General features: G+C 43.0%; 1 protein-coding gene across 3 annotated transcripts in view; it reads left to right on the top strand.

Annotated features, from left to right (window-relative positions):
- LOC146810068 (uncharacterized) overlaps positions 1 to 26231 on the top strand; it is a 431592-nt gene that overhangs the window by 162263 nt on the left and 243098 nt on the right. For 2 of the 3 annotated variants that reach the window (XM_085616978.1, XM_085616979.1), the window contains exon 6: positions 22858 to 22916. The exons of the other annotated variant lie outside the window; for it this stretch is intronic. In XM_085616978.1, coding sequence (XP_085473104.1) covers positions 22858 to 22916 — 59 coding nt within the window. The remainder of the gene's footprint in view (positions 1 to 22857; positions 22917 to 26231) is intronic. 3 annotated transcript variants of the gene reach the window in all.

Genomic DNA, 26231 nt, shown 5'->3' with positions numbered 1-26231 from the left:
AATTGTTCGTATAGTTACTTCAATCAATGTTTAGCAAACTCTATCAAAGTTCACAGACCAAATAATCTAGTAAGTCCCTTGTGGGCACACTTACCCGCCAATTCTTTGTAATAGGGCGGTCGGAGTTTAAACCTTGGATGTTTGTCAAAAAGCCTACGACCTGCACTCAAAGGCTTTTCGACCAACATCCAAATGAGGCCCTTTGCCACCTGACTCCTAGAGCAGGGGCCTTTAGGGATTGCCCTTTTGATCAGGTGGTCAAGGCAATTTCTGTAAGCTTTCCACCAATTCTACTAATTCTCTGTGATACTGAAACCTCGAAGGAGGTATCTATAAAAATTATACTTATGGCACCATTTTGACCAAGGCAATGGTTTACCTGGATTTACTCAAATGTCCATAGAACCTTACAAGAAGCTACCGTATACACCAGACCTACTGACCAGACTACGAAGACAACAAAGGCATTGAATAGTGAGCTCAACTAGTTCTCAGAAGCTAATAATCTTCTACATGGCTGTCTTGCTTTTAACCTTGTTACAGCACTGAATTGGCGCTGCTGGAAGTTTCAAAATTTGTCAGATTTGATATTTATGAATTTTTATAGCGTCCAAATCACCCCGACAGGGGTATCTCTGCGCTGTGGTAGCGTGCTTCAGCCAGACGAACACACCTCAGAAGAGATAGGTTTTTAGCAGTTTCCTGAAATGTAGAAGGTTTTGACATCCGCGTAATTGGCAGGGAATTTCGTTCCAGAGGGAAGGGGCATGGTAAGTAAACGCTTTGCCACCCATATGAGCTTTTTAATTCACGGGGTGCAGAGAAGTGACTTGGATCCTGACCGGAGAGGCCTAGAGGGAATATACCTTGACAGTTTGTTGGACAGGTATGGGGGTCCCAGCCCGTTAAGAGCTTTGAAAACAGTGCAACAGATCTTGAATTTCACTCGCTTTCTCACTGGAAGCCAGTGGAGCTTGTTTAGAAGCGTTATCAAGGCTGTTCTGGGAGGGGAATTTGTCACTAATCGGGACGCGGTGTTCTGGACTATTTGCTATTTGTCCAGGGAAGCCTCGTTGGCCGAGGCCAACAATGCATTGCAGTAGTCCAATCGGCTTACCACTAAAGCTTGCATCAGTGTTTTTCGTGATGAAAGGTGGTAGTAGAGGGAACACTCTTCTAAGAAGACTAAGTATGTGGTAGCAAGTGTTATATTCTTGCATCCTGCAATCTACCATGTTGCCTTAGCGACAGACTCTACATTCCGCAAGGGTTTCCATGGTAAATAGAATAGAATGGGAGCAGGGGAGAGAAGTACTGGTGGTTGGAGAGAGAGGAAGTATCTGGGGGTTGTTCCTACCAACTTGAATAAAGACTCTTCAATCTAAATGGTCTGATCGTTTTAAAAGTGGCGACGAGCGAGGGATATATATATATATACATATATATACTTCAGACTGGAACAAGAAGGAAAACTTCATTACAAAACAGACCGGAAAAACTAAGTTTCACGAACCATCAACCAGACAACATCAGCGCTGCAGTTTCCTGCTACAGAGAATTGAGGACACACAGGAGTCTTCTAGTGAGAATGAAACTGCTGTAGTCACAACATCTTTGACAGATCTGCAATCATCAACATCGTGGAGGCAGTGGAGAAGGTCATCAGTACGAACGCGACTACCATGTGGAGTTTTGTGAAGCTACAACAACGTGAGTGACACAAAAAGGAAAAGCATAAAATGTGAAAGTATTGCCCTGTTGAAACTGGTTGACTGCGCAAGACAACGTGCGAGTGGGAGCGAGCATACTTGAAGAGACTAGTTGCTAAATGCAGGACTGAATTGTTTTGAAAAAAGGGCCATACAATTGGACCAACGGGGATTGGAGTGAGAGTCACGCGCGCATTGTGAGACTATGTGGGAAAGGAACACACTGTTGTTAACTTCCGTTACAGTCATAACAACGTTACAAGCTTAAACTGTCAGCAAACGTAAGTAAACAGCACTCGTGTTTACCTTTGAACGGAATTACTCAGCCATCTAAGACTCGCAGTGTCACGAGGAACTTTCAGCATTGTTCTTCCTTCTCGTTCTCAGCGCGCGCAATGCATTGTGGGAGCGGCAATACGTCATAACGTTACGAACATCACACGATCTGTGAACATCAACACAAGGTTGCTATAACAACCGTTATACGCGCTAGAACGCGTTCACGAAGGGAAGACCAGCAGGAGAAAACTTTATTGGTTGTCTCACAATAAAAAAAAAAAAACTAAAAACAATTAACAGGAATATCATCACAATCTGGAAGAAGGAAACACTAGTGAAGCAAATAAAACGACGTGGACTACATAAATATCCAAACCACAATCTGAAGAAACAAGGGAAGTACTTAAGTCGACGGTGACTACATTATTTATGTTAGTTTATTCTTTTAACAAGTTATTCTCCAACTAATTGTCAAAATTTTGTGAATGTAATATGTAGTAATGTAATCAAAGATAAGTGCAGCATAATTTCCAAGAATTTTACACATTGTTATACATAGAGTATAATTCACCAGTTACTTGTTATTTTAATTCTAACACTGGCAAAATGGATATGTCATCTATCGTAGCTCCACCTAAATTTCTACAAAACCCTGGAGAACCCACCTTGCCTTGGGAGGATTGGATAGAATCATTTGAAACTTACTTAGAGGCTATTGGGGGTGAAGATTTTCTTGCGTCTCGGAAAGTAGCTATATTAAAACACAATTTAGGCATCGAGGGCAGGAAAGTATTAAAAACATTACCTATTGGTACCATTCAAAGACAAATTGTTATAGATGAGAAAAACAATGATGATGAAATTAAGGAAGACAGCGAGGAAACAGAAATACAGTACCAAGAGACAGACCTCAGAGATGAATATCTTAGTGTAAAAAACGCATTAGAGGAAAATTTTGGAAAAAAAACTAGCATAGTAGTAGAAAGGCACAAATTTTTTTCACGATCTCAACAACCGGGCGAAACGGTTGAACAATACATTTCTGTCTTGAGGACACTTGCAGCTACGTGCAAGTTTAGAGATCTTCATGAAGAAATCATAAGAGATCAATTCATAAACAGAACAAGCAACACAAAAATCCAAGAGAGACTACTAGACATGAATAATCCTACCCTTAAAAAAACTATAGACACAGCAAGAAGGATTGAAAACACGTCCAAATATGTTAAGGAATTAAGTTCAGATAAGGGAGTCACGACAAAAGTTTGTGTGGTAGACAAAAAGAAAACCCAACAACAAACTAATAAAAAAGAAAACAACACTAGCAACACATACAATAATCAAAAAATCAACAAAATATGTTACAGGTGTGGCAGCACGAGACATACCGCAGATTCTGAAAGATGCTATGCGGTCAAAGAGAAGTGCTACAAATGCAAAAAAATAGGTCATTTGGCACGCATGTGTAAAGCGGGAACTGTTTTCAATCCAAAATGGAAACACCCTGTGAATGCTATAAATGAAAATGTAGAAAATGATAGTTCTGAAAACGAAGGGGAAATAGAAATAATGGTCATATGTGACAACACCATAAAAGAAGTATCTGAAAATTACAATCCGCCAAAATGCGATTTAGGAATCGATGGCACTAAAATAACAGTGTGGGCGGATTCGTGCTCCCCATACACCATCATAGACAGACATGCATGGGAAGAGGTGGGAGGTGTAATTTCTCTAAGGTCTTGGTTAAAGTCTCATCATGTTCTTGATGATTGGCTCCCCATACTAACACATCGTCTTGGAATACTAATACTCTTTGTAACCCTGTCAAAAGTTTTGACATTACCCTCTGAAAAACTGCTGCTGCGGAAGCTAATCCAAATGGCATTCTTATAAATTGGAAAGCTCCCTCAGGTGTGATAAACGAAGTAAGATGTTTAGATGCAGGATTTAATTTGATCTGATGATATGCATTGGATAAATCGATTAATGAATGGGAGGTCATAAATTAAAGATCCCTGATGTCGAACCAGTAGGATATTGTGGAATTAAACTGCCACTGCTAGGATATTTTGAATGTACTTTATCTCACAAAAATAAGACAGCGGTCAGCAAGGTATATGTGGTGGAAAAGGGAAGAGCATTGTTGGGGAGGTGTGAGCAAAAGAAATTGGGAATTACATTAAATCCCAACCACCCACAACAAGTTCTGGTCACTGAAGATGCTGAAACCATCAAATGGTCAACTAAATTTCCTAAATTATTTAGCAAGAGTTTAGGTTGTTTACAAAAATTTGAACACCGCATTGTACTTAAAGCATGCAATGTACCATGTGTTCATAAAGTAAGAAGTGTACCATTCACCCTAAGAGACAAATTAAAAACAGAATTACAAAGATTATGTGAAGCCCAAGTAATAGAACCCATCGAATCATCAGAATGGCTTAGTCCGATAGTTTTAGCGCAAAAACCGGACGGAAATTTGCGCATGTGTGTTGATTTGAGGGACTTAAATCGTAATATCCTTATAGACAGACACCCACTGCCGCACATAAATGAAATGATATCTTCAGTGAATAATGCAGCATATTTTTCATTAATCGATTTATCCAATGCATATCATCAGATCAAATTAAATCCTGCATCTAAACATCTTACTTCGTTTATCACACCTGAGGGAGCTTTCCAATTTATAAGAATGCCATTTGGATTAGCTTCCGCAGCAGCAGTTTTTCAGAGGGTAATGTCAAAAATTTTGACAGGGTTACAAAGAGTATTAGTATTCCAAGACGATGTGTTAGTATGGGGAGCCAATCATCAAGAACATGATGAGACTTTAACCAAGACCTTAGAGAAATTACAACAAGCAGGTCTTACAGTAGGAATTAAAAAGTGCAGATTTGGTGTGCAAGAAATTGAGTATTTGGGACATACTCTATCTAAAGATGGAGTTAAGCCAAAAAAAAAATTACTAGAAGCAATCACAAATGCACCACCACCGCAAGACAAGGATCAACTACGTTCCTTTTTGGGTCTTGCGGAATTCTATTCCAAATTTGTTCATCAATTTGCCGACAAAGTTCACAGACTTAGATTGTTAATGAAGAAGGGTTCAAAATTCAATTGGACAGATGAATGTCAGAATTACTTTACATTCATCAAAGAACAAATCGTTAAGTCAGTCCATTTGAAACCATTCAATCCCTTGCACCAAAGTATAATAGTAGTAGATGCGAGTGCTTATGGTCTAGGTGCTGTTCTCATGCAAAAGCACTTGGACCAAGAACGAGTAGTAGCATTTGCGTCACGCACTTTGAAAGGAGCAGAAGCTACCTACTCTGTAATTGAGAAGGAGGCACTTGCTTGTTGGTGGGGAGTGACATATTTTAGGAACTACATATGGGGTACACGTTTTGAAATCAGATCAGACCACAAACCACTTATGGAATTGTTTACCACTAAAGGAGCAGCCAAAGCTACTCCCAGAATAGCCAAGTGGTTGTACAGATTGCAAGGGTATGATTTCTCACTAAAGTATGTACCAGGGAACCGCAATGTCAATGCTGACTGCCTTTCACGATTACCATTAGAATGCAAGGACAATGAGGTAGATGTCAACGATGATTGTGTGGTAGCAGAAGTTGAGGGGTCATGTAAAGGTGCTATTTCATGTGAAGAATGGAAAGCAGCCATAAACAATGACAACACCTTTGTAGAGGTAATGGTTGAACTATCAAAACCATCTGTTCCTGATGCTATTCTTAAAAAAAGTTTTGGAGAATTCTGGACAGTTTGGACAGAACTTTCTGTAGTGGAAGGAGTATTACGAAGGAATGGCAGATTAGTTGTTCCTGAAAGCCTATACAATAGATTACTCACATTACTACATGAAGGTCACAGTGGAATGTCAGGAATGAAGAGAAGAGCTAGGGAAACATTTTGGTGGCCAGGTATGGACAAAAACATAGAAGAACATGTACCAGATTGCATTGAATGTATGTGTAGTGACAAAACCCACAGAGTACAAGAGTCACCTATTTCCTCAACCCAATTTCCAAGCAAACCCTGGGAAAAGGTTGCGATGGACATTTGTGGTCCATTCTCATCCAAGGGCATCATTAATAAATATGCCTTAGTATTAATAGACTACTACTCTAAGTGGCCAGAAGTGGCATTTACAAGTGATATTAAAGCATGCAACATTATAGAGTTCTGCGACCAAATATTTCGCAGAGAAGGCTGTCCAGATAAATTAATCACAGACAATGGGCCACAGTTTGTTTCAAATGAATTCAACACATATCTTGACAGCATGGGTATCAATCATCACACTACTGCTGTGTACAATCCGAGAGAAAATGGTCTGGTAGAAAGATTTAATAGAGTGTTGAAGGATTGCATACAATTAGCGGAGGAAAGTGGTGGTGACTGTAAGGAAACAGTGAAGGACATGTTATGGAACTACCGTACCACGCCTCACTCGGTAACAAATGAGTCACCTTTCAAACTCTTGAAAGGAAGACAACCAGGTACAAGAGCTACTCCAGGATGGATGTTTAAGGGGTTCTCACGATCCGTGTGCACAAAGAATTTAGAATGCCGAGTTAAGAAACAACAGGACAAGTATGTACAAAGACACAATGAAAGATTAAAAAGAAATGCACGAAGTTTCACCATTGGTGACTGGGTAAGAACATACAGCGTAGGATCACAAAGGAGGGGTTTGTCAAAATGGTCAGTACCCAAACAAATCACCAAGATTAAAGGTAACAGTATGTGGTTAAGTGATGGCAGGGTGTGGAATACTCGTAGTGTCACATTGTGTAACGAGTTGGAAGCGAAAACCTGTTCATCAAGGAATACTGTTCATAAGACAGTCACAGAACATGAGGATACAAACAAGGACAAACGTGTCCGATCGACTCCAAGATGGTTCAGTGATTATGTAACCTATTGAGTATTTTGTGTTTGTTAAAAATGCATATTATAAGTGTTTTATAATAGTTTTAATCAATTGTATATATTTAGTATTTTCTAATCTAATTGTATTGTAAAGAAAGGAGATGTGTTATGTTCTTGTATCCTGCAATCTACCATGTTGCCTTAGCGACAGACTCTACATTCCGCAAGGGTTTCCATGGTAAATAGAATGGGAGCAGGGGAGAGAAGTACTGGTGGTTGGAGAGAGAGGAAGTATCTGGGGGTTGTTCCTACCAACTTGAATAAAGACTCTTCAATCTAAATGGTCTGATCATTTTAAAAGCAAGTACCTGCAGTGGTGGTGGCGTGTGCTTCTAGCGTAAATTTTTGGTCAGTGCGAATTCCCAGATTCTTGATCATTGTTTTCGGGGAGGGTACCGGGCCTAGTTCCTCCGGCCACCAAGTAGGTGACCAGCTTTTTGCCACGCCTCCAAACATAATCTCCGATTTCTCTGCATTCATTTGGAGGAAGTTGGCCCTCATCCATGCGACTACGGTCTTCAAGCCTTCTGAAAAGATGAGTTTGGTGTTGTGGCTGGTTTTATCGAATGAGAGTAAGAGCTGGGTGTCGTCCGTGTAGGAGATGGTACTAAACCCAAGAGTCTTCATTCGTTTGGCCAAGGGAGTGACGTATATGTTAAAAAGGGTAGGGCTCAAACATGAGCCCTGTGGTACTCCCTTGCTTACTTTAGTGGTCTTGAATCTGAAAGTGGCCATAATGACAGTTTGAGTTCTGTCCGTTAGGAAGTCTGCCAGCCACTTCAGTGCAACCTAGATCAAGGGCATGCAGAGATATTGGTCCATTGGATCTGTCTGCCACCTTTCATATGGTTTCATATCAGATACTGCTGCAGCGGCTCTCTGAATGTGGCGTTGGCAGTCTAGCCCTACAATGGATTTGGTTCTTCATAGCTGATCACTTTCAATCTGTCTTTATTCCTCTTTTCCTGTCTTCATCAAAGCCTCTTCCTTATGGGGTTCTACAGGGGTCTGCCCTCAGTCCATCTCTTTTTAACGTCTCATGTGGCACAGCTGATCAAAATTATTCATCCTCTGAGGTTTAAGATGGTGCCCTATGTGGATGATATGCAGCTCTTGCTGTCTTTCACTGAGGCAAATTGCTCAACAATCCTTTCAATCTAGTCTAGTGCGAGTGGCTAATTGAATGAAACAAAGTTGCTTAAAACTAAAACTGAGGTCCTACTTTTTTGCTGCTACCCTTCCCTTTGGAGTAGTGCTGGGTGGCCTGTGGAACTTGTCTCCCATCCAACTCCGGGGAAGTAGGTCAGGAGCATGGGTGTCAGATTGGACAATGATCTCTTGTTTGCCCCTCAAGTGAAACTGTGATTGGTACTTGTTTTTCCATGTGAAAAACCTTTAAAACGTATTTGCTCCTAGTCCCTCAATGAGCCAAGAAATCTGTTATACATACTCTAACCACCTCCCTACTTAAGGATGTGAGCATTCTTTAACTTGGTCTGACTGCCCCCACCAGCACTTGCAGCTGATTCAGAATGCTCCTGCTCGGTTGCTCCTTGATATCCCCAGACATGTCCAAGTTGGTGCTCAATTAAGATCTCTGCATTGTCTTCATGTTTGCAAATTAATTTCTTTTAATGTTTGCTGTTCACGTTTCACACTTTTTATCAAAATGGGACAGAATTCAGCAGTATGACATTGCTAGATCACGAAGATTCCACAATCTGTTCAGGCTTGTGGTTCCTTCGGTGAAGCATGCTTGCCTGGCAGGCTGTTTGTTCTCCTACCTGGCCCCCAAACCTTGGACTGCTTTGCCTCTTTTTTTTACCAGACCTCGCCTGATGAATGCTCATTTAAGAAAAGGCTTAAAATCTGGTTATTTCAGTTGTGCTGAGTCTCGTTAAACAGCCATTTTAACCTTCTATATGCTTTAGAGCACTGGGGCATCCACTGACTACTGCATGCTTTATAAATGGCACATTCATTCATGACCCTTGCATCATTGGATTTGGCTACATGGCTCCAGACGTCGGATTGTATGGTCCTCTAAATCTTCCACCAGCCTAGCTGGACATTTTGAAATGAACAAAACATCTCTCCACAGGGTTGTGGGATTACGTAAAGTGGAGAAGATTCTGTATTTAGTGTCCAGATAAAGGTCACAATCGATTAATTTGGTGAAAGAGATTGTACCTTATTTTCTCAGTTCAGCCCAAGCAAAGCTTCAATTTACATCACTAAAGATTAATCTGGCCATCATTACAGCATACAGAAAGGTGATCGTAAAGTGGCTCCTTTAATTAGACTTCTTTCTACACCATGGGAGTTAAAACACTGTTCTATCAAAAATAATGGACTCTATTTTTGAGACGTTACACAAGGCTTCACTGCAGCATTTGTCATGGAAGACAGTCTTGTTAATAACCATTACCTCCACTCATAGATTAAGTGAACTATGGACCCTATCTGTGGCAGAACTCAACATTATCATCCATTTTAAGAGTGGTAATAAGAACCCATCCTTGTTTCCTCCTGAAGGTGATTTTCTCTTTCATATTAATCGGATTATTACTCTGCTTACTTGTTTTGTTCATAATTCTTCAGCACCTGCAAAACATGCCCTACATTCTCTAGATAGTGCAAGCATTCTTCATTTCTCTTTAAATATGACAAAGGAATAAGAGGAAGACTAATCAACGTTTTATTAACTACAATTATGTCCGGTCAGGCATGGCCACATCCAAATGATCCATAACTAAATTGATAGTATCTTGTAACACATTATGCTGTCAATTAGCAAACAAACCTCTACCTGATAAACATAAAACTCATTCTACCAGAGGGAAAATGGCTACTACAGCTTGGATCAGACACATGCCAGTAGCTGATATATGTAAAGCAGCTACATGGAATCAGTATACAAATTTACAGGACTTTATTGCTTGGATTCCGACACTCTGGTAGGTGCTAGATTGTGTCAGGAGGCCCTGAAAAATCTTCTTTAAATAGAGAATCTCTCTCTGTATCATTCCTTGCACATTTGAATTTTATGTTTTTCGTTTGGATTTTAGATTGCTATTCTATTCTAGTGTTTTTGGCTATCAAATAAAATACGATGCAGAAGAAAATGTTATCTACTTGTAGTCCTAGGTTTGCATTGCAGGAATCTTCATTGAAGTCGTAAACCACGCACCTGTAAAGTTGGGCACTGGAAAGTGAAAAAGGAATGTATAACTCTTATGACCCAAGTTACTGGGGAAAAACGAACTGGCACATTAAATGCTGCAGTGCAGGCTTGAAACTTATTTCACATCCATCATATTCTCTCAGGAAAAAGTAATTAACTTGAATAGGCTGTCATAGAGCGTGGCTCATAATGATCACAAAAGGACACTGACACCCTATGTGATATTTTGAATGAACAATAATCTAAGAAGTTCTCGGAGATCCAACCAGGCAGCACCAAATTATTCTAGTATTTGACTTCAGTGAAGATTTCTACCTTGCAGAACCAGGACTACAAGGAATAACCTTTTCTTCCTTCTTAAGGGAGAGAGCTGCATTCCTCCACTAAATCAGATATGCATGTGGTGGTTGTCATTTTCAGTGGGTTTTGTTTCCCTGCCTGAAGCTATCAACTTTTGGGGTCTCTTGCAACAAGTGGCAAATCTCTTTTGAAGAAGTTAACAGGACAGCAGTGCTATCCAGACACAAATAAATAAGCCCTTCCAATATTATTTAGTTTCTTGGTCTAAACCACTGTGTTGAATTTGACGTTTATTTAAAAATACATTCTGTGGTGTGCCTGTCCTACATACATTTAGGTCATTTTTAGATTTCGCCTGCTGGTTCGGGCTTGCGCTATCTGCAGGGAAAATCGCTTGTAGGCTAAAAACTTAAAGGGGGCTTGTAGTCCACCCATTACTCATGCGTGGTTGTCTTGCACGCCACTCATTTCTTTGCTCCTTATTGGTCAGTGGTTCACTGCTTTCTCTTGAGATTCAAGTTTCTATCCCTAGAGTGGAGCATGGACCAACTACAGTTTCTAATCTGTGGCCATTGTCCTTCCAATTGATAATCTCATTCCTGAGGTACTTCACTTTTTTACTTTTAGACATGCACTCTCTAAAACTGCATGTGTCTGCAGTCCGATCATCCTCTCCTGCTGTCCGTGATTTATCTGACTCCCTCCCACCACCTGCTATCTGTGATCTTGCCCAATCCTCCCCCACCCTTTTTGTGTTGCTTGCTTCTCTCCCCCTCCTTGTTTTTTTGTACCCTCCACTTGTCCTGCCTCCTTTTTAGAGCTGTTGCAAAGCAGCACAGAGAGCTGTTCAACATGGCTTAAAGGCAACGAAAGAAAGCAGTATGACGGACGTGACCAATGCTAGCCGCGCCATAGCGCTTTATTTTTATTTACGTTAAGCCATGTTGCACAGCAGACCGTGCTGCTGTGCAACATGCCTGAAAAACTTTGACAATGTCAGTGGGTCTGACATAGGCGAAACATATTGGCTTTGCAAATGCTTGTTAATGTAGCTGTACTACTTAGAACATAATATTGCGACTACTAATACAAAAAGTGCAAAAAAGAATTGTCTTTAACTCCGTGATGATATGCTCTTTATATCTTTAAATGAGAACTGTATTTATTGTACAATTGGTAAAGTTAATGAGGTGCTGCATAAATGAACAGCGATAATTTATAACATGCCCTTTTTTCACCCACTCCTTTCTCTCTTGCTCCTGCTCTCACTTCTCTTGCATCAAGTAAACCGTTTATATTTGCACACAATAGTGATTTTCAGAGAGCAATGACTGCTATCCCAGTAATTAAATATGCTAAGGATTGACTTGGATTTAAAAATGGTCACAATTAGCCGTAATATTGAAACCGCATATGGATGAGAATATTTCCGCAAGTGTTATTTTAAGGAAACCGTACCCTCTATTAAAACTTTTTTTAATCAGTTGTTGAAACATCCAATACTTTGGATAGTTGTAATATAATTGTTTTATTCAAGATCCAACAGTTGCTTCATAATTGACCACAATTTTAGACATTGAAGCACATAGCCAACACATTTCACAGCCTCAGCAATGGTGCCAGAGCTTTGTCAAGGCTGAAATTTAAAAGTAGTTTTATATAGTACTGATGTCATGAAAATATAAATTATGGGTGCCACAGCAAGCATGAAAGTATTGTTATTTTCAACACTGTATGCATCCGCAAGCCAATCACTAGAGTGCACTTGTGCACTCTTCTTGCCCTGCAGGCGCTCCACCTTACTGAGGCCACTTGTTGTGCCCCTACTTCAATGAGCCCCTCCCAACCCAGCTAATGCAGAGTGTGCAGTGGCATAACATTAAAAACAAAACTGCCTGCTTCTCTATTTGATGGGCATATGGTGCTACCTATGGAGATCAAATCACATGAACATTCAATGAGGTACATCACAAGTATGGTGCAGTTAGGCATTCCTTAAACTCTAATTGCAATCCTTAAAATGAAAATGGGTTTTTCTGTTCGTTCCCATCCGTCATGTAGTTATTTTGATTGCTTTTATATTGGTTTCTGTACCATTGCCAAATTAGTGCTTTGAGCGTGACACGGATGTTGCAATTTACTCCAGTATTGGAGCTTTCATAGATTCACATGCCTGGAGCTTTCATAGATTCACATGCCTGAATCATTCCCCGTCGTCGAGACGGGAGTCTCCGGTACATAAAAAAGCATTGCTTAGTAGTATAGCAAACTGAAAAAAGGCCTTGGCCCATTTTCCTTTGCAACCCATAACCTTCTTTATGTAAAAAAGGACTATACTTGTCCCTGAACCAATCAGAGCCTCTCACCCTCTAGAACTCCTGAGAGAACCTTCTGCCCCTCAGATTTTCTACCACACGTTGTGCTAGGGAGTCTCCTTTGAGCTCTGCTCAAATTCTACAGTTGGTTCTAGATTGAGGAGATTTTTCAACTGATTTTTCTACATCTTTTGGAGAATGGCTGATGAGGAGAAGAAGGGCTTGTTTAGAGCCTGTGCCACCTGTTCAAAGAAGAGGTTATATACTGACGATCCTCATAAAGATTGTATATACTGCCTTTACCCACACCACCAGGCGAAGGAGTGTAAGGTATGTCGTACCTTTTCTAATAAGACTTTGGCTCCAAAAACTTAAGACCAGGAAGGACGTTGTGTCTAGTGACAGTGATGAGGCGTCAACTGTTTCAAGGAGGTCTCAGAAGAGAGGTAGATATCCTCAGGCTCATACCTCAGGAGAGAAACCTCAGAAGGCTCTTAAAAAGATCACCTCTGGTTCTTCAGAGCGCAGTCCCTCAAAATCTCCTCAAATTAAGGAAAAGGAGAGTAAGGGTCATGCTTCAGGGGTAAAGCATTCAAAGAAGACCAGTTCAGAGCCTTCAAAATCACCCCTTAAAATTAAACATACACTTAAAAAACCAGCTTCTACCTCGCCTGAAGAGAAATGAGAAAAATCTGCATCGCCGACGAAGAAAGTAGCGTAGTCGACGAAGAAAAGTGAGATAAAGGTCAATATTAAACCTGCACCCTTGTCGACGATGAACGTCGACGACCACAACTACGTCGTCGACGGCACCGTCGATGACGGTGACAACTGCATCGTCGACTAAGACAACGGCAATTATGACTACAGCGTCAACGGCTGCATCGGCGACGACGGTGTCGTCGGCGGTTACTATGGCAATCTCGTCGACGGGCTCGTCGACGAGGGAAAAAACCCCAGAAAAACGGGATTTTGCCAGGAATAGGATTACCCCGGACATTACATCTCCTAGTAAGGTAATGCCTCTGGTTCCATCCCACTTGTTGGAGGAGGAGGACTCGCAGGAGGAAGATAATGAGGGTCCTTTTGGTTAGGAAAGTAGCCCCTCTCAGTTGCACGTTAAATGTCAGGAAGATGACTGGGAGGATGATTATGGGGGTTATCAGGACCGCCCCCGACAACATGATCAGGAAGAGCTGGTGAGTGTTCCAGCTTCTCTACTGATGGATTTGCAGTTCATGTTGGACGACTATAAGAGGAGGCATCCTTTACCTCATTCTACCCAAAGGATTCCAGTGGCTACGTCGCACTCTGTTCCGTGTACACCGGTGCGAAGAGAAGAGGTACCGGTTCCTGTGCCAATATCACCATTGCCGCAACCGGTTCTAGACACATCTGACGATGAGGAGCAGGAGGAGGGGGAGATAACGGAACCTAGTAAGGAATGGGACGGTTATCTAATTCCGTCCCCTTCATCTCCTTCACCGAGGCCTGTGGATTCTCCTCCGGAGGACATTGGAGGGTTCCATAATCTGATGGAGAGAGCCGCGCAGAGATTTGCGCTCAGTATGTCATCCGATAAAGCAGAATGCTTTTTATATGATTTCAAAGAGCCGTTTCGCAAGACGGTTAGATCTCTTCCAATTGTGAGTCATCTATGGGAAGAAGGTCTCAAAGTTATGGAGACGCCGGCAACGGTTACTCCAGTGCTTGCTAGACTGGACAAGAAATACAAAGCGCCTTCAGATGCTCCGGCTTGTTTATTAGGTCACCCCAAACTGGACTCCGTTATAACTCAAGCGGCGCAACAAAAATCGAGAAATCCGTCCGCTCCAATTTCAGCGCCACCGGACAGAGAGGGTAGGCGCTTGGATAATGCAGGGAAGAGGTTTTCGTCCATGTCTGCCCTTCTGGTCAAGGTGGCAAATGCCCTAGCCATCCTGGGAAGGTATGATAGGCAAATGTGGTGCGACCTATCACCATACATAGACAGCATACCTGAGGCTGACAAGACAGGAAGTCAGCAAAATCCTCCAAGAAGGTGAAAGGACTTCGGCTGAAGTCCTAGATTGCGCAATGGACATTGCGACCACGGGCTTCAGATCTTTGGGAGGAGCGGCTGTTTTGCGCAGACCAGGATGGTTGAGAGCAACATCTTTTAGACCTGAAGTCTAGAATAAGATCTTGGATCTTCCGTTCAATGGAGAAGATCTGTTTGGGAAGCATGTTGATGAGGCCTTACAGAGTATCAAGAAGGATACGGAAACAGCGAAATCTCTGGGAACATTACAATATAGAAAAGTTCCTTTTCGTGGCTCAAGAGATAGGGGCCAAGCCTCTTATAGAGGGGGTTATCAACAGGGCCGGTATTCTTCCTACTCCACATCATCTCAGCCATATCGCCAACAATATTCACAGAGATAAACGGGAGGTTTCACAAAATCTACTCCTAGAGGTCAAGGAGGTCGCCAAGGGAAAGACACCACCCGGAGGCAATGACAGTCTGGTGACACCTATTCCTCATATGTCGCATATTCCCCTGGGTGGAAGAATTTCCTATCATCTTCAAAATTGGCAGCAAATAACGACGGACCAATGGGTCCTCAACATAATACAATTCGGTCATACTCTAGAGTTTCTGGAAATCCCCCCTTGTACACCACCAAGATATCAAGAGGTCAAGTATTTACATCCGATGCGTCAAGAAATTCGGACAATGCTCCGAAAGGGAGCAATAGAACTGGTACCGAATTCCCAGAGAGGAAGGGGATTTTATTCCTGTTTTTTTCTGATCAAGAAAAACGTTCTTCAATGGTGCCCCATTTTGGATCTCGCATCCCTAAATACTTACCTCAAGGATCAATCCTTCAGAATGATCTCCCTCCAGGATATTCTGCTGCTATTCAACCCAGGGGATTATATGACCAAACTGGACTTACGAGATGCGTATTTTCATATCCCAATCTATCCTTTACACAGGCAGTACCTTCAGTTCGTGGTGGCCGAAGATCATTACCAATTCAAGGTGCTTCCTTTTGGTCTGATATCAGCCCCGAGGATTTTTACAAAATGCCTGGCTCCATTGGCAGCGGTTCTAAGAAGACAGAAACACCAAGTATTTCCTTACCTCGACGACTGGCTAGTCAAGGCTCCATCGGCAGCGGCAGCCCGGTTGTCAACAGGGACTTGCGTAGAACTATTTGCCAGATTAGGCCTCACTCTAAACGAGGAGAAGTCAACTCTGCAACCGTCAAGAAATATCACTTTCTTGGGAGCAATTCTGGATACGGAGGTAAACAGAGCGTTCACCTCAGAGGAAAGATAGCGGGGAATAATATATCTATCCCAGGCTTTTATAAAAAGAAAGTCTCTTTCAGTACGCAAGTACAAGTCATTGCTGGGAACGATGTCATCTTGCATTCCCCTCGTACCTTTCTGCAGACTACGGATGCGTCCGTTACAAGAGCAGCTGGATCTTCAGTGGCATCAAGCGACAGGATCCTTCGACGATATACTCAAAGTGACGCCGATAATGATCCACGCGGCAACATGGTGAACCCGGAATCGAAACATTTCTCAGGGTCTTTCTTTCCTGACTCAACCAGCTCCTTTAGTGGTTACGACAGATGCGTCCTTGGAAGGCTGGGGAGCATTCCTTCAGGATCTGCAGGTCAGCGGTCGCTGGAAATTGAACGAACAGCAATTGCATATCAACCTCTTGGAGCTCAGAGCTGTCCGCTTAGCATTGTTGGCGTTCCTGCCAAGGATTCAAGGTGCAGCCGTGTTGGTAAGAACAGACAACACAACAGCAATGCACTATTTGAACAAACAGGGAGGAACAAGATCACTCTTCCCTGTCTCGAGAAGCCCAGTTTATATGGGAATGGGCTCTACGACACGAAGTATCCATTACAGCGGAACATCTTCCAGGGGACCAGAACACCAAGGCGGATACTCTAAGCAGACTAAAGTCTGTCTGTCACGAATGGGAGATCGACAAAGAGATTTTGAGCAACATCTTCCAGAACTGGGGAACTCCGACAGTAGACCTCTTCGCGACAAGGGAGAACAAGAAATGCCAGTTCTTCGCAAGCTGGCTTCCCCAACGGGGATCTTGGGGGAATGTGTTTTTGATGGCATGGTCAGGCATCTTTACCTACGCCTTTCCTCCAATTCGCCTCCTGCTGCAGGTTCTTATGAAGATCAAGAAAGAACCATGCAGAATAATCCTGATAGCTCCGTGGTGGCCCAGACAGCATTGGTTTACGGAGCTTCTTCTACTGTTAGAGGAGCGCCCGATTTGCCTGCAGCCGATACCGTCTCTTCTGACGATGTGCCAGGGAGAAGTTCTTCATCCGGATCCGAAATCTCTGCATTTAGCAGCCTGGCTCCTGAATACTGCGAATTTCAACATCTGGACATCCCTACAGAGTGCAGGGAGTTTCTATCTAGAGCCAGAGCGGATAGTACAAACAAAACATACCGGATGAAGTGGAAGAGGTTCTGTTTATGGTGCAAGAGGTCTAACATTCATCCGTTGCTTTTGGAAGCTCACGAGATTATTCCATACATCTTGCTTTTGGCTAAGTCAGGTTTAGCTCATGCATCTATAAAGGTACACCTAGCTGCAATTTCACGCTTCAGAAGAACTGCCTCTGGTCCGTCTCTGTGGTCTGCTAGAGTCATCAAACAATTTATGAAATGACTGTTCCGAGTTTTCCCTCCAATAAAACCTCCACCACCTCTCTGGCAATTGAACTTTGTTCTTTCCCAGTTAATGAAACAGCCCTTTGAGCCAATTCACAGGGCAGAGCTGAAATTTCTATCGTGGAAAGTTGTGCTTCACATTGCGCTCACTTCAGCCAGGAGAGTCCAGGAGCCTTTCTTACAATTCAAAGAGGACAGAATAATACTCAGGACTAATCCAAGATTTATTCCAAAAGTTCCAACTGACTTTCATCTGAACGAACCATTAATTCTCAAACTATTTTTTCCACAACCATCAACAGCGGCGGAAAGAGCTCTCCACTCGCTGGATGTCCAGCGTTGTTTGAAGTTCTATTTGCAGAAAACTAAGCCTTTCCGCAAGTCTTCACAACTTTTTGTTGCCTTTAGCGCACCCAGGAAGGGTTTCCCTTTGTCAAAAAGGGGTATTGCCAGATGGATTTCCAGTGCCATAGAGTATTGTCATCAGGCAGCTGGTCGACCTCTGAATGCACGAGTCCGTGCACATTCGACAAGAGCAGTCTCCACCTCTACTGCTCTATTTGCAGGCGTACCGATCCAGGATATCTGCAGGGCGGCGACCTGGACGAGTACGCACACATTCACCAGGCATTACTGCTTGGATGCGGCCACAGGGAGAGAGGTGGCGGTGGGAGAAGCGGTGCTGAGGAACCTTATCCAGTAACGGTGAGCCTTCTCTACCATCCCTCCTTCCTTTATTGTCTACTTTTGCACATTTTATTGTTGTTTATTGTATTGGTTGCCATTTGCAAGGGATTTTTGATATGTGGAATTTGGTTTTACAGATACCATCTTTATCACGCTATATATGTTCCCTTGTTTCAGGTGCTGGGTAACAAAAAATGTGCATTTATTTACTGCTCGCTATTCTGATTCAGGCATGTGAATCTATGAAAGCTCCAATACTGGAGTAAGAAAACAAGTTACTTACCTGTAACTGTAGTTCTCCAGTATTGGACCTTTCATAGATTCACATGCAACCCACCGTCCTCCCCTGATAGACTCACCTCGGATTTAGCACAAAGAGTGTTATTGCACAAGTGCACGAAAATCTGAGGGGCAGAAGGTTTTCTCAGGAGTGTTCTGGAGGGTGAGAGGCTCTGATTGGTTCAGGGACAAGTTTAGTCATTTTTTACATAACGAAGGTTATGGGTTGCAAAGGAAAATGGGCCCAGGCCTTTTTTCAGTTTGCTATACTACTAAGCAATGCTTTTTTATGTACCAGAGACTCCCGTCTCGACGACGGGGAATGATTCAGGCATGTGAATCTATGAAAGCTCCAGGCATGTGAATCTATGAAAGGTCCAATACTGGAGAACTACAGTTACAGGTAAGTAACTTGTTTTCTTATGGTGAGTTGCATATGTTTTTACTCATAACTGGCAAATTTCAATAGTTTGAGCCAAAGGCATAACTCAAGCCAGAAAAACGCAACATGGAGACATGAATTTTTCTGGTCAAGGAAATGACCTGATTTGTCTCTAGCTGTAGCTGCTGTATTTGTGCTCTCCCAGGGAAACGTACCAAACCAAGACATTTTTTATAACTAGATACCCAGGAAAGTCCATAGTGGTGTGCTCTGTGTGGATTCCACAATGTTTTCTTACCATCAGTGTCCTGCAAACCTCACAGTTTGCCTAGAATTACGCAATTAATTTTCCTCATGTTTAAGGGACCGAAAATTCTGGAATCTGCGGGGATCCACAAAATTCCTACCTCTAGTGGCCCCACTCTTCTGATAACACCCCCCCCCCCCACACTTTGGGTGCCTTGGCCTAGTGCCCGTGACCAAAACGTATCTAACCAGGGATCATGTCAGTCTATATGGTTATTGCATGGTCCCTGGTCTGACTTATTCGTGTTAGCGGCACTATGTCTTTGTCTAGCACAGCTTATTCTCTCTCCTGCAGTCAACACAGATAGGGGTCTTGTGAACTCCACATCTCTTCTCCCTTCAGTCATAGGGATTTGGTCTCTCCAGACAAGGGGATTAGGAGGCAGCGCATGGTGCTCCCAGAGCTCTGAACCTCCCCGGAAGTGGTTGTAACGCACACTCAGAAAATTATAATGCTCTCATGCCTGCACGCTGTAGACCTAAAAACATATGGGATCCATACGAGGCATATCTGGCCCGCAATACCACTGATGCAGAAGTAGCTGAAGATCATGACAGAGCAGGGATAGGTTGAATTAATGTTGGCCTAGTGGGCCGTGTGTTGTCCTATCGGTGCTGCCGATTACTGTGTGGGGGATGGGCTATGTTGCAGCGGAAGGAATGGTGATTTATTCCCTGATTTTGTTTATTGAGCTGTATAAGGACAAATGTATAATAGGAATCCATCACCAGTTCTTAATGTAAGATGTGTATATTAACTTAGCTGCTATGGTTAAAATTATTTTCTTTTCCGGAGTCCTCCCCCATATAAAATGCAATGAACAGCAGATATGTTTGTTTTCAAAATGAAAATAAAGTTAAACAAAAAACAAGTATTAGAAAGGCATCTCAAACGCACATTAGAGGTCACGTGACACTAAAAACCAATTGAAAACTAGACAAGAAGTACATTTATTAAGTAAAGCATTATGTCATTGGTTATTAACATAGTGTCCTATAACCGCAGCCCATTACTACTAAATAACACCAACAACCATAGAGACTCTGCTGACTGTTGGAAAGCAACACAGTTGCATTTCTTCAAATGCTTTACACAGAGATTAACAATGATACTTCATCACCTCATGCTCTACACAAGGCAGTCCACTGTACGACATGCTAGTCCACCTAACTCTGACATGCCAGTCCACACCACTCTACGACACGCCACTCCACACCACTCTACAGCTGTCCAATCCATGGCACTAAACTCTACAACACTCTACATCACTCTACTCCACTCTGCCACTCCACTCTATAACACTCCACTCCCCTGTTTGCCAATTGATCCCACACCACTATGCTCCTCGAGACTCATTCATTTACGAGGCAGTTAATTAACTGTGGCTAGCGAGTTGACAACACGGTCTATAAAGGTGTACGAGCTACATTACGTTTTGGGTGGAGTGCAAAATGTAACTTAAAGTTGGAACTATAACTTAAGAATTATCTAATGTTTGTGTAGTTTAAGTTGGTTTTGTATAGAAATAATAAAATAAAAAGTTTTTCTAACTATAACTAATCTTAAACCTATGTTTTTTAAAATCAGAAATTACATATAGATTTGCAGATCCTGACCTTTGCCTGTAAACATGTCTCCTTAAGCAGTTTCTTCTTTTTAATTCTGTATCTGTGTTATTTTATGCTGCAAAAGATAGCATAGCCACCCTGCTCTCGGCTAGAATTTTTATTAGTTGCTTTCATGCATAGACCATGTCTGGGTCCGTGGTCTGCTGGACTATCTTGCTTACCCTGGGAGTCCAATGCTTCAGAGTTTTTGATGGGTGGTGGTGGGCAGAAGGGGGCCATTGTCCACCTCGATGACCAGCTGCTATCTCAAGGACCGGCTGTTGGAAGTCCTTCATTGTGAAAGGCTACTCCTTTGGTGTTCCCATCAGAAGTGTGGTGTTTGAAGCTAGGGTCTGTGATCCTGGAGACAACATTCACAAAGAGGATTCCCTCATGTAGCCAAATTGAACTCTTAGTTGAGCATTAGAGACACTGCTGGGTGTGACAGCTGGAGACAACAAAGACCTGTTAGAGAGTACATCTATAGGAAACCAAGACTTTATGAGAGACTACATTAAGCAAGTAAAATGTCTCCTGGAAGCAATGGAAGATCCCCTAGAGAAGCTTCAGCTAGAAATACCCAGGACCTTATAAAAGATGCTCTGTGTACAATAGAACATCTAGGAGAGAAAGATGGGAAAATAGAGGCCCTGCTTTGATACACAGCTATTGCAACAAAAGACCTACGTGACACAGCTAATAAAGTAGAAGGCCCACAGACAGACACAAGGAGGTTAATACCATAGCTAATGGTAAAGTTAGGGTAGCAAGATCAGTAATAGGTTTGTGAGACACAGCTAGGACCATATCGGACTTACTGAATGGCGCATCTATAACACTACTGCATATCACCTTCAGTGGACTGATAAGCAAACTATAGTCTAGCAGTCACCAAATTCAAACGCACAATGGAGACTGTCTGACGCTGATCCCATATTAAACCTAGTGAGGCCAGCATGTGCCAACAGTGTGAGATGACGGATGTAGAGACGTCCACTTACTACTTCAGTACCACACATACAGAGACATTCAGGGTATTCTTTGATCCACATTGTGCAAAGAAAATATACAGGGAAAGGTAGGAGTGGAAAAACGTTTCTTGTCATTGCACACATACAAAAAAGAGCACATTCCTTTATGATGCCAGGAGAGAGGAAAGGTAGATAAAGAAAAGCAAATCTGTGCCCAGGAAGATGCCTGCAGTGACTACATTCAAAATTATCATTAAGAATCTTTTTTATACTGTGCTTTATGTATTTTTATTGGCAATCAGAGTCACCCATTGTTTGCCAACAAACTACTTTGCATTGATTAATGAAACAGATATGGGAGAATGTCTGCATGAGGGAAGGGGGGATTTGTAAGGGAGAACCTGTTTCGTCTTGTACTTATACCTAAGGTAATGTTAAGTGGCTCACTTTCTCTAATTCACAAGTACAGTGCTCAAATCCTCCACCCCACACAGTCACTGCCCCACCTCCATTCATTCTCTGTCTTTGTGTTTCCCTCTCTCCTAACTTACCCCCTGTTTTACGAGACACTGTAAGGGAGGATGTTTGGGCTGAGAGCAGGGGAAAAATAAATTCCGACAACATCATGCTTACCCTCTATTGTGTCAACTGCATCGTTTTATGTCCCCAGCACAAATACCTCTCCTGAGAAAGTGTGCTGCAGCACTTAAAGGCAGTTTTCTCACAGGTACGTATCTCCTCAACTGGACCTCTGAAAATCTGCAAACTGATCTCTATTAAATAGGATCACCCCTTACACATTTTATTTACTGTTCCTCACTTTTTCTTTGCATATGTTTGCTAGATAAATTTAAATGTTCTGCTTACAAATCTAGGCTGATGATATAACATACCCGCAACCTTGTTTATACCGAAGCAATGAAAAACAGAAAATTACTTCCCAAGTTTAGCAGTTTTTTGTTTAGAGAACAAATCATTTGTTACAAGCATTTGCTAACCGAGCTAATTAACTACCCAGCCAATCATTTGCAGGATTTAGGTGGTTTGTAGCAGCATATTTTTGTAGAGAAAATTTTATTTCATAATATGTCTGTCATTGGGTACGTAAGTTGCTTGTTGATGGATGGCCTTGAGAGAAGAACAGTGAAACTCTCATCTTTATTTATAGAGCCTTTCCTTTCCCTGATGCTGGTCGTTTCTGAGATGTCCTTCGTACTGGACCTGGAGGTAAATGTTTGTGGACATATAGAATTCAGTAATCTGAGTGGGTGAGTGTGAATGTGATCTAGAACCAACCATTGAAAAGTTCAGTCGGGTGGAACACGTTGGCTACGTTCAGACTCTAGCCTACAATATGGACAGTTCTATTGCATCCTTACCTGCCTTTGGAGGCATATACTTGACAGCTGATTGGTATAACACTAGTCCTTTGTATCTTTCTGATGCAGAAGACATAGGGCCAAATTATGTCTACGGTGGTCCAATAGACCGCCGTAGCCACGGCAGAGGTGCTGACACTGCTGCACCAATAGTCCGACCGCCCTATTACAATTTGGGGGGTTAGACCGCCAGAGGACCTCTGCAACCCTCTGATCCCTGGAGGTTTTGCTGCAGTCTTGAGGCCCCAATTTGCTTCCATAGTACGAGTTTTTTTCCCCTCCACAGTTTTCATGGCGGCGAGCCAGCCATTAAAACTGTGGCGGAGCGGATACTGGGCCATAGGGCGCAAGCAGGGGGGCCATGTTGTGCCCCTCTGTGTGCATGCACCCCAGTTATCCAGTATTAGGGTATATTTCATAGATTCACATGCCTGAATCATTCCCCGTCGTCGGGATGGGAGTCCCCGGTACATAAATAAAGTAATGTCCCATTAGACATGTATAATAATAGGCCAAGGGCCTCACATTAGTAACATCTCCATGTCCTTTTGTAAAAAGGACCAAACTCTAGAGAAGAGCCAATCAGCTATCACCACCCTCTGGAACCCATCTGGAAGGAGCTCTAGTCACTCAGATTTTCTACCGCACGTCGTGCTAAGGGAGTCTCCCCTGAGCTCTGCTCAGTTTTCCTTGTTTTCTGGATTTCCAGTGATTTATTTTCTTCAGGATTCCTTCTTCTGTGTGCAGTTCTCAATATCTTCATGGCAGATACTCCTGTGCCTTCCTGTGGTAAAAAAACGGCTTCATGTTGATGACCAACACAAAGACTACCTCTATTGTCTTTACCAGGACCACTCCTCAAAGGACTGTAAGGTATGTCGTACCTTTTCTTCAAAGACTCTTAAAGGTCGGGAGGGACGCCTTCCAATTTGGCTGCAGAGGCTTAAAGATAACGACCACGTCCTGTTTTCTGAGAAGAGTGAAGGCTACTCTACATCTTCAAAATCCTCTCAAAAAAGGCCCAGAGTTGCTTCTCCAGGACCTTCGTCGCAGCCCCCTCAAAAGAAGGCGCACAAAAAGTCTTCAGAGGTATCCCTTAAGGCTTTCCCACCAAAGGTTTCTCCACAGGAGGCTCCACACACCTTTAAAAAGCCTGGTTCCACCTCGTCGATGACTGCTTCGTCGACCGTGGCGTAGACCGTGAGAAAATCCCCGTCTACAGCTGTGGGGATTACTTTGTTGATGACGACCGGCTCCATCTCTTTGGCATCTTCTGCCTCGTCCACGTCGACTTCATCGTCGACGGCTGCTAAACCTGTATCGTCGACGATTAAAATTAAAAAATCATCGACGTCCAAGCCAGCGTCGAGGCTACGATCGCCGACGAGCGCGTCGACACCTACTTCGACGAAGGTGTTTCGTCAAAGTCTACCCCGTCGAAGAAGACACCGTCGACGAGGGCTCTGTCGACTACGACACCGCCGCCGACGTTTCCAATGCCGACGACAGTCGACGACTGCTCCGTCGACGGGAGTTTTGTCGAGGTTTCCTTCAGTTTTGCCAGTTGGTGCTTCACCGTCGACTACTACACCGACGACGGGCTCGTCGACGACACCAGAGTCTAAAGTGGAGAGTGCGTATGTCCACTTCAAAACCTCACTGACACTATCTTACGAATCTCAAAAAATCTGGAATTGGTTACTCCATCACATTTCTCTTTGAGCGGAATATGTTCCAGGAACAGACAACGTACTGGCCGATTTCTCTAAGCAGGCAACCAACATGCCATGAATGGGAGTTGAACCAGCGGACTTTCGACCGCATATTCTCCCAATGGGGCACTCCTCTCTTGGACCTTTGTGCTACCAAGCAGAACGCCAAATGCCAAAACCTCGCAAGCTGGCATCCCCAACGGGGATCTCTAGGGAATGCATTTTCGATCGCATGGTTCAACGTCTTTGCATACGCTTTTCCACCGATTTCCCTGATTCCCAGGGTCCTCAGGAAAATGAAGACAGAACCCTGCACGCTAATCCTAATAGCTCTGGTGTGGCCGCGTCACCATTGGTTCACGGAGCTCCATCTTCTCTCTCTGGAACCGCCGATCTCTTTGAAACCGTTTCCCTCTCTCCTCACAATGAACCGGGAACAAGTCCTGCATCCGGATCCAGCATCTCTCAAGTTATCGGCTTGGCTCCTGAGTTCCAAGAGTTCCATGGCCTAGACATTCCTCTAGACTGCAGGGCGGTTCTGGCTCGGTCTCGAGCCGACAGTACTAACAAGACCTATTCCTTAAAATGGAAGAGATTCTGCATCTGGTGAAGGTCAGCGAAAATACACCCTCTTTCGTCTTCCCCAGAACAAATACTGCCTTACCTTCTCCATCTGGCAACTTCAGGTCTTGCTCACGCCTCTATTAAAGTTTATCTAGCAGCAATATCCCCTTTCAGGAGATCTTCTGCAGGCCCTTGTCTTTGGTCTAGTAGGTTGATTAAACAATTTCTCAAAGGCCTATTCAGGACTTTTCCTCCAGTGAAGTCTCTGCCTCCCACTTGGCAGCTCAACACAGTTCTTGCTCAGCTTATGAAACACCATTTTGAGCCGATACACAGAGCTGATCTTTAATATCTATCTTGGAAGACGGCACTCCTTCTAGCCCTTACCTCTGCCAGGCGAGTAAGTGAGCTCCATGCATTCTCAGTTCAAGACCCTTTTCTTCAGTTCAAACATGACCGGGTCATACTGCGGACTAATCCTAAGTTTGTGCCCAAAGTCCTGTCACTTTCACCTCAATTAACCTATAGTCTTGCGGACCTTTTTCTGAATCCTCAAACGGCGGCAGAAAGAGCTCTACACTCTCTAGACCTTAAACGTTGCCTTAAATTCTACCTTCAGAGGACAAAATCGTTCCGCAAATCCAACCAACTCTTTGTGGCTTACAGTCGACCTAGGAAAGGTCTTCCACTGACTAAACAAAGTATCTCTCGTTGGATCTCTGGAGCTATTACTTTCTGTCACCAGCAAGCAGGCCACCCCTTGTGTTCCACGGTTCGAGCCCATTCCAGTAGGGCGATGTCTACTTCCATGGCACTCTTTGTGGGTGTCCCTATCACAGACATTTTCAGAGAGGCAACATGGAAGACGCCGCATACATTTACCAAGC

The sequence above is a fragment of the Triturus cristatus genome, chromosome 7 (genome assembly GCF_964204655.1).
Source record: "Triturus cristatus chromosome 7, aTriCri1.1, whole genome shotgun sequence".
NCBI lineage: Eukaryota > Metazoa > Chordata > Amphibia > Caudata > Salamandridae > Triturus > Triturus cristatus.
The sequence above is the reverse complement of the archived record's forward strand: the minus strand, read 5'-3'. Positions and strand labels throughout refer to the sequence as shown.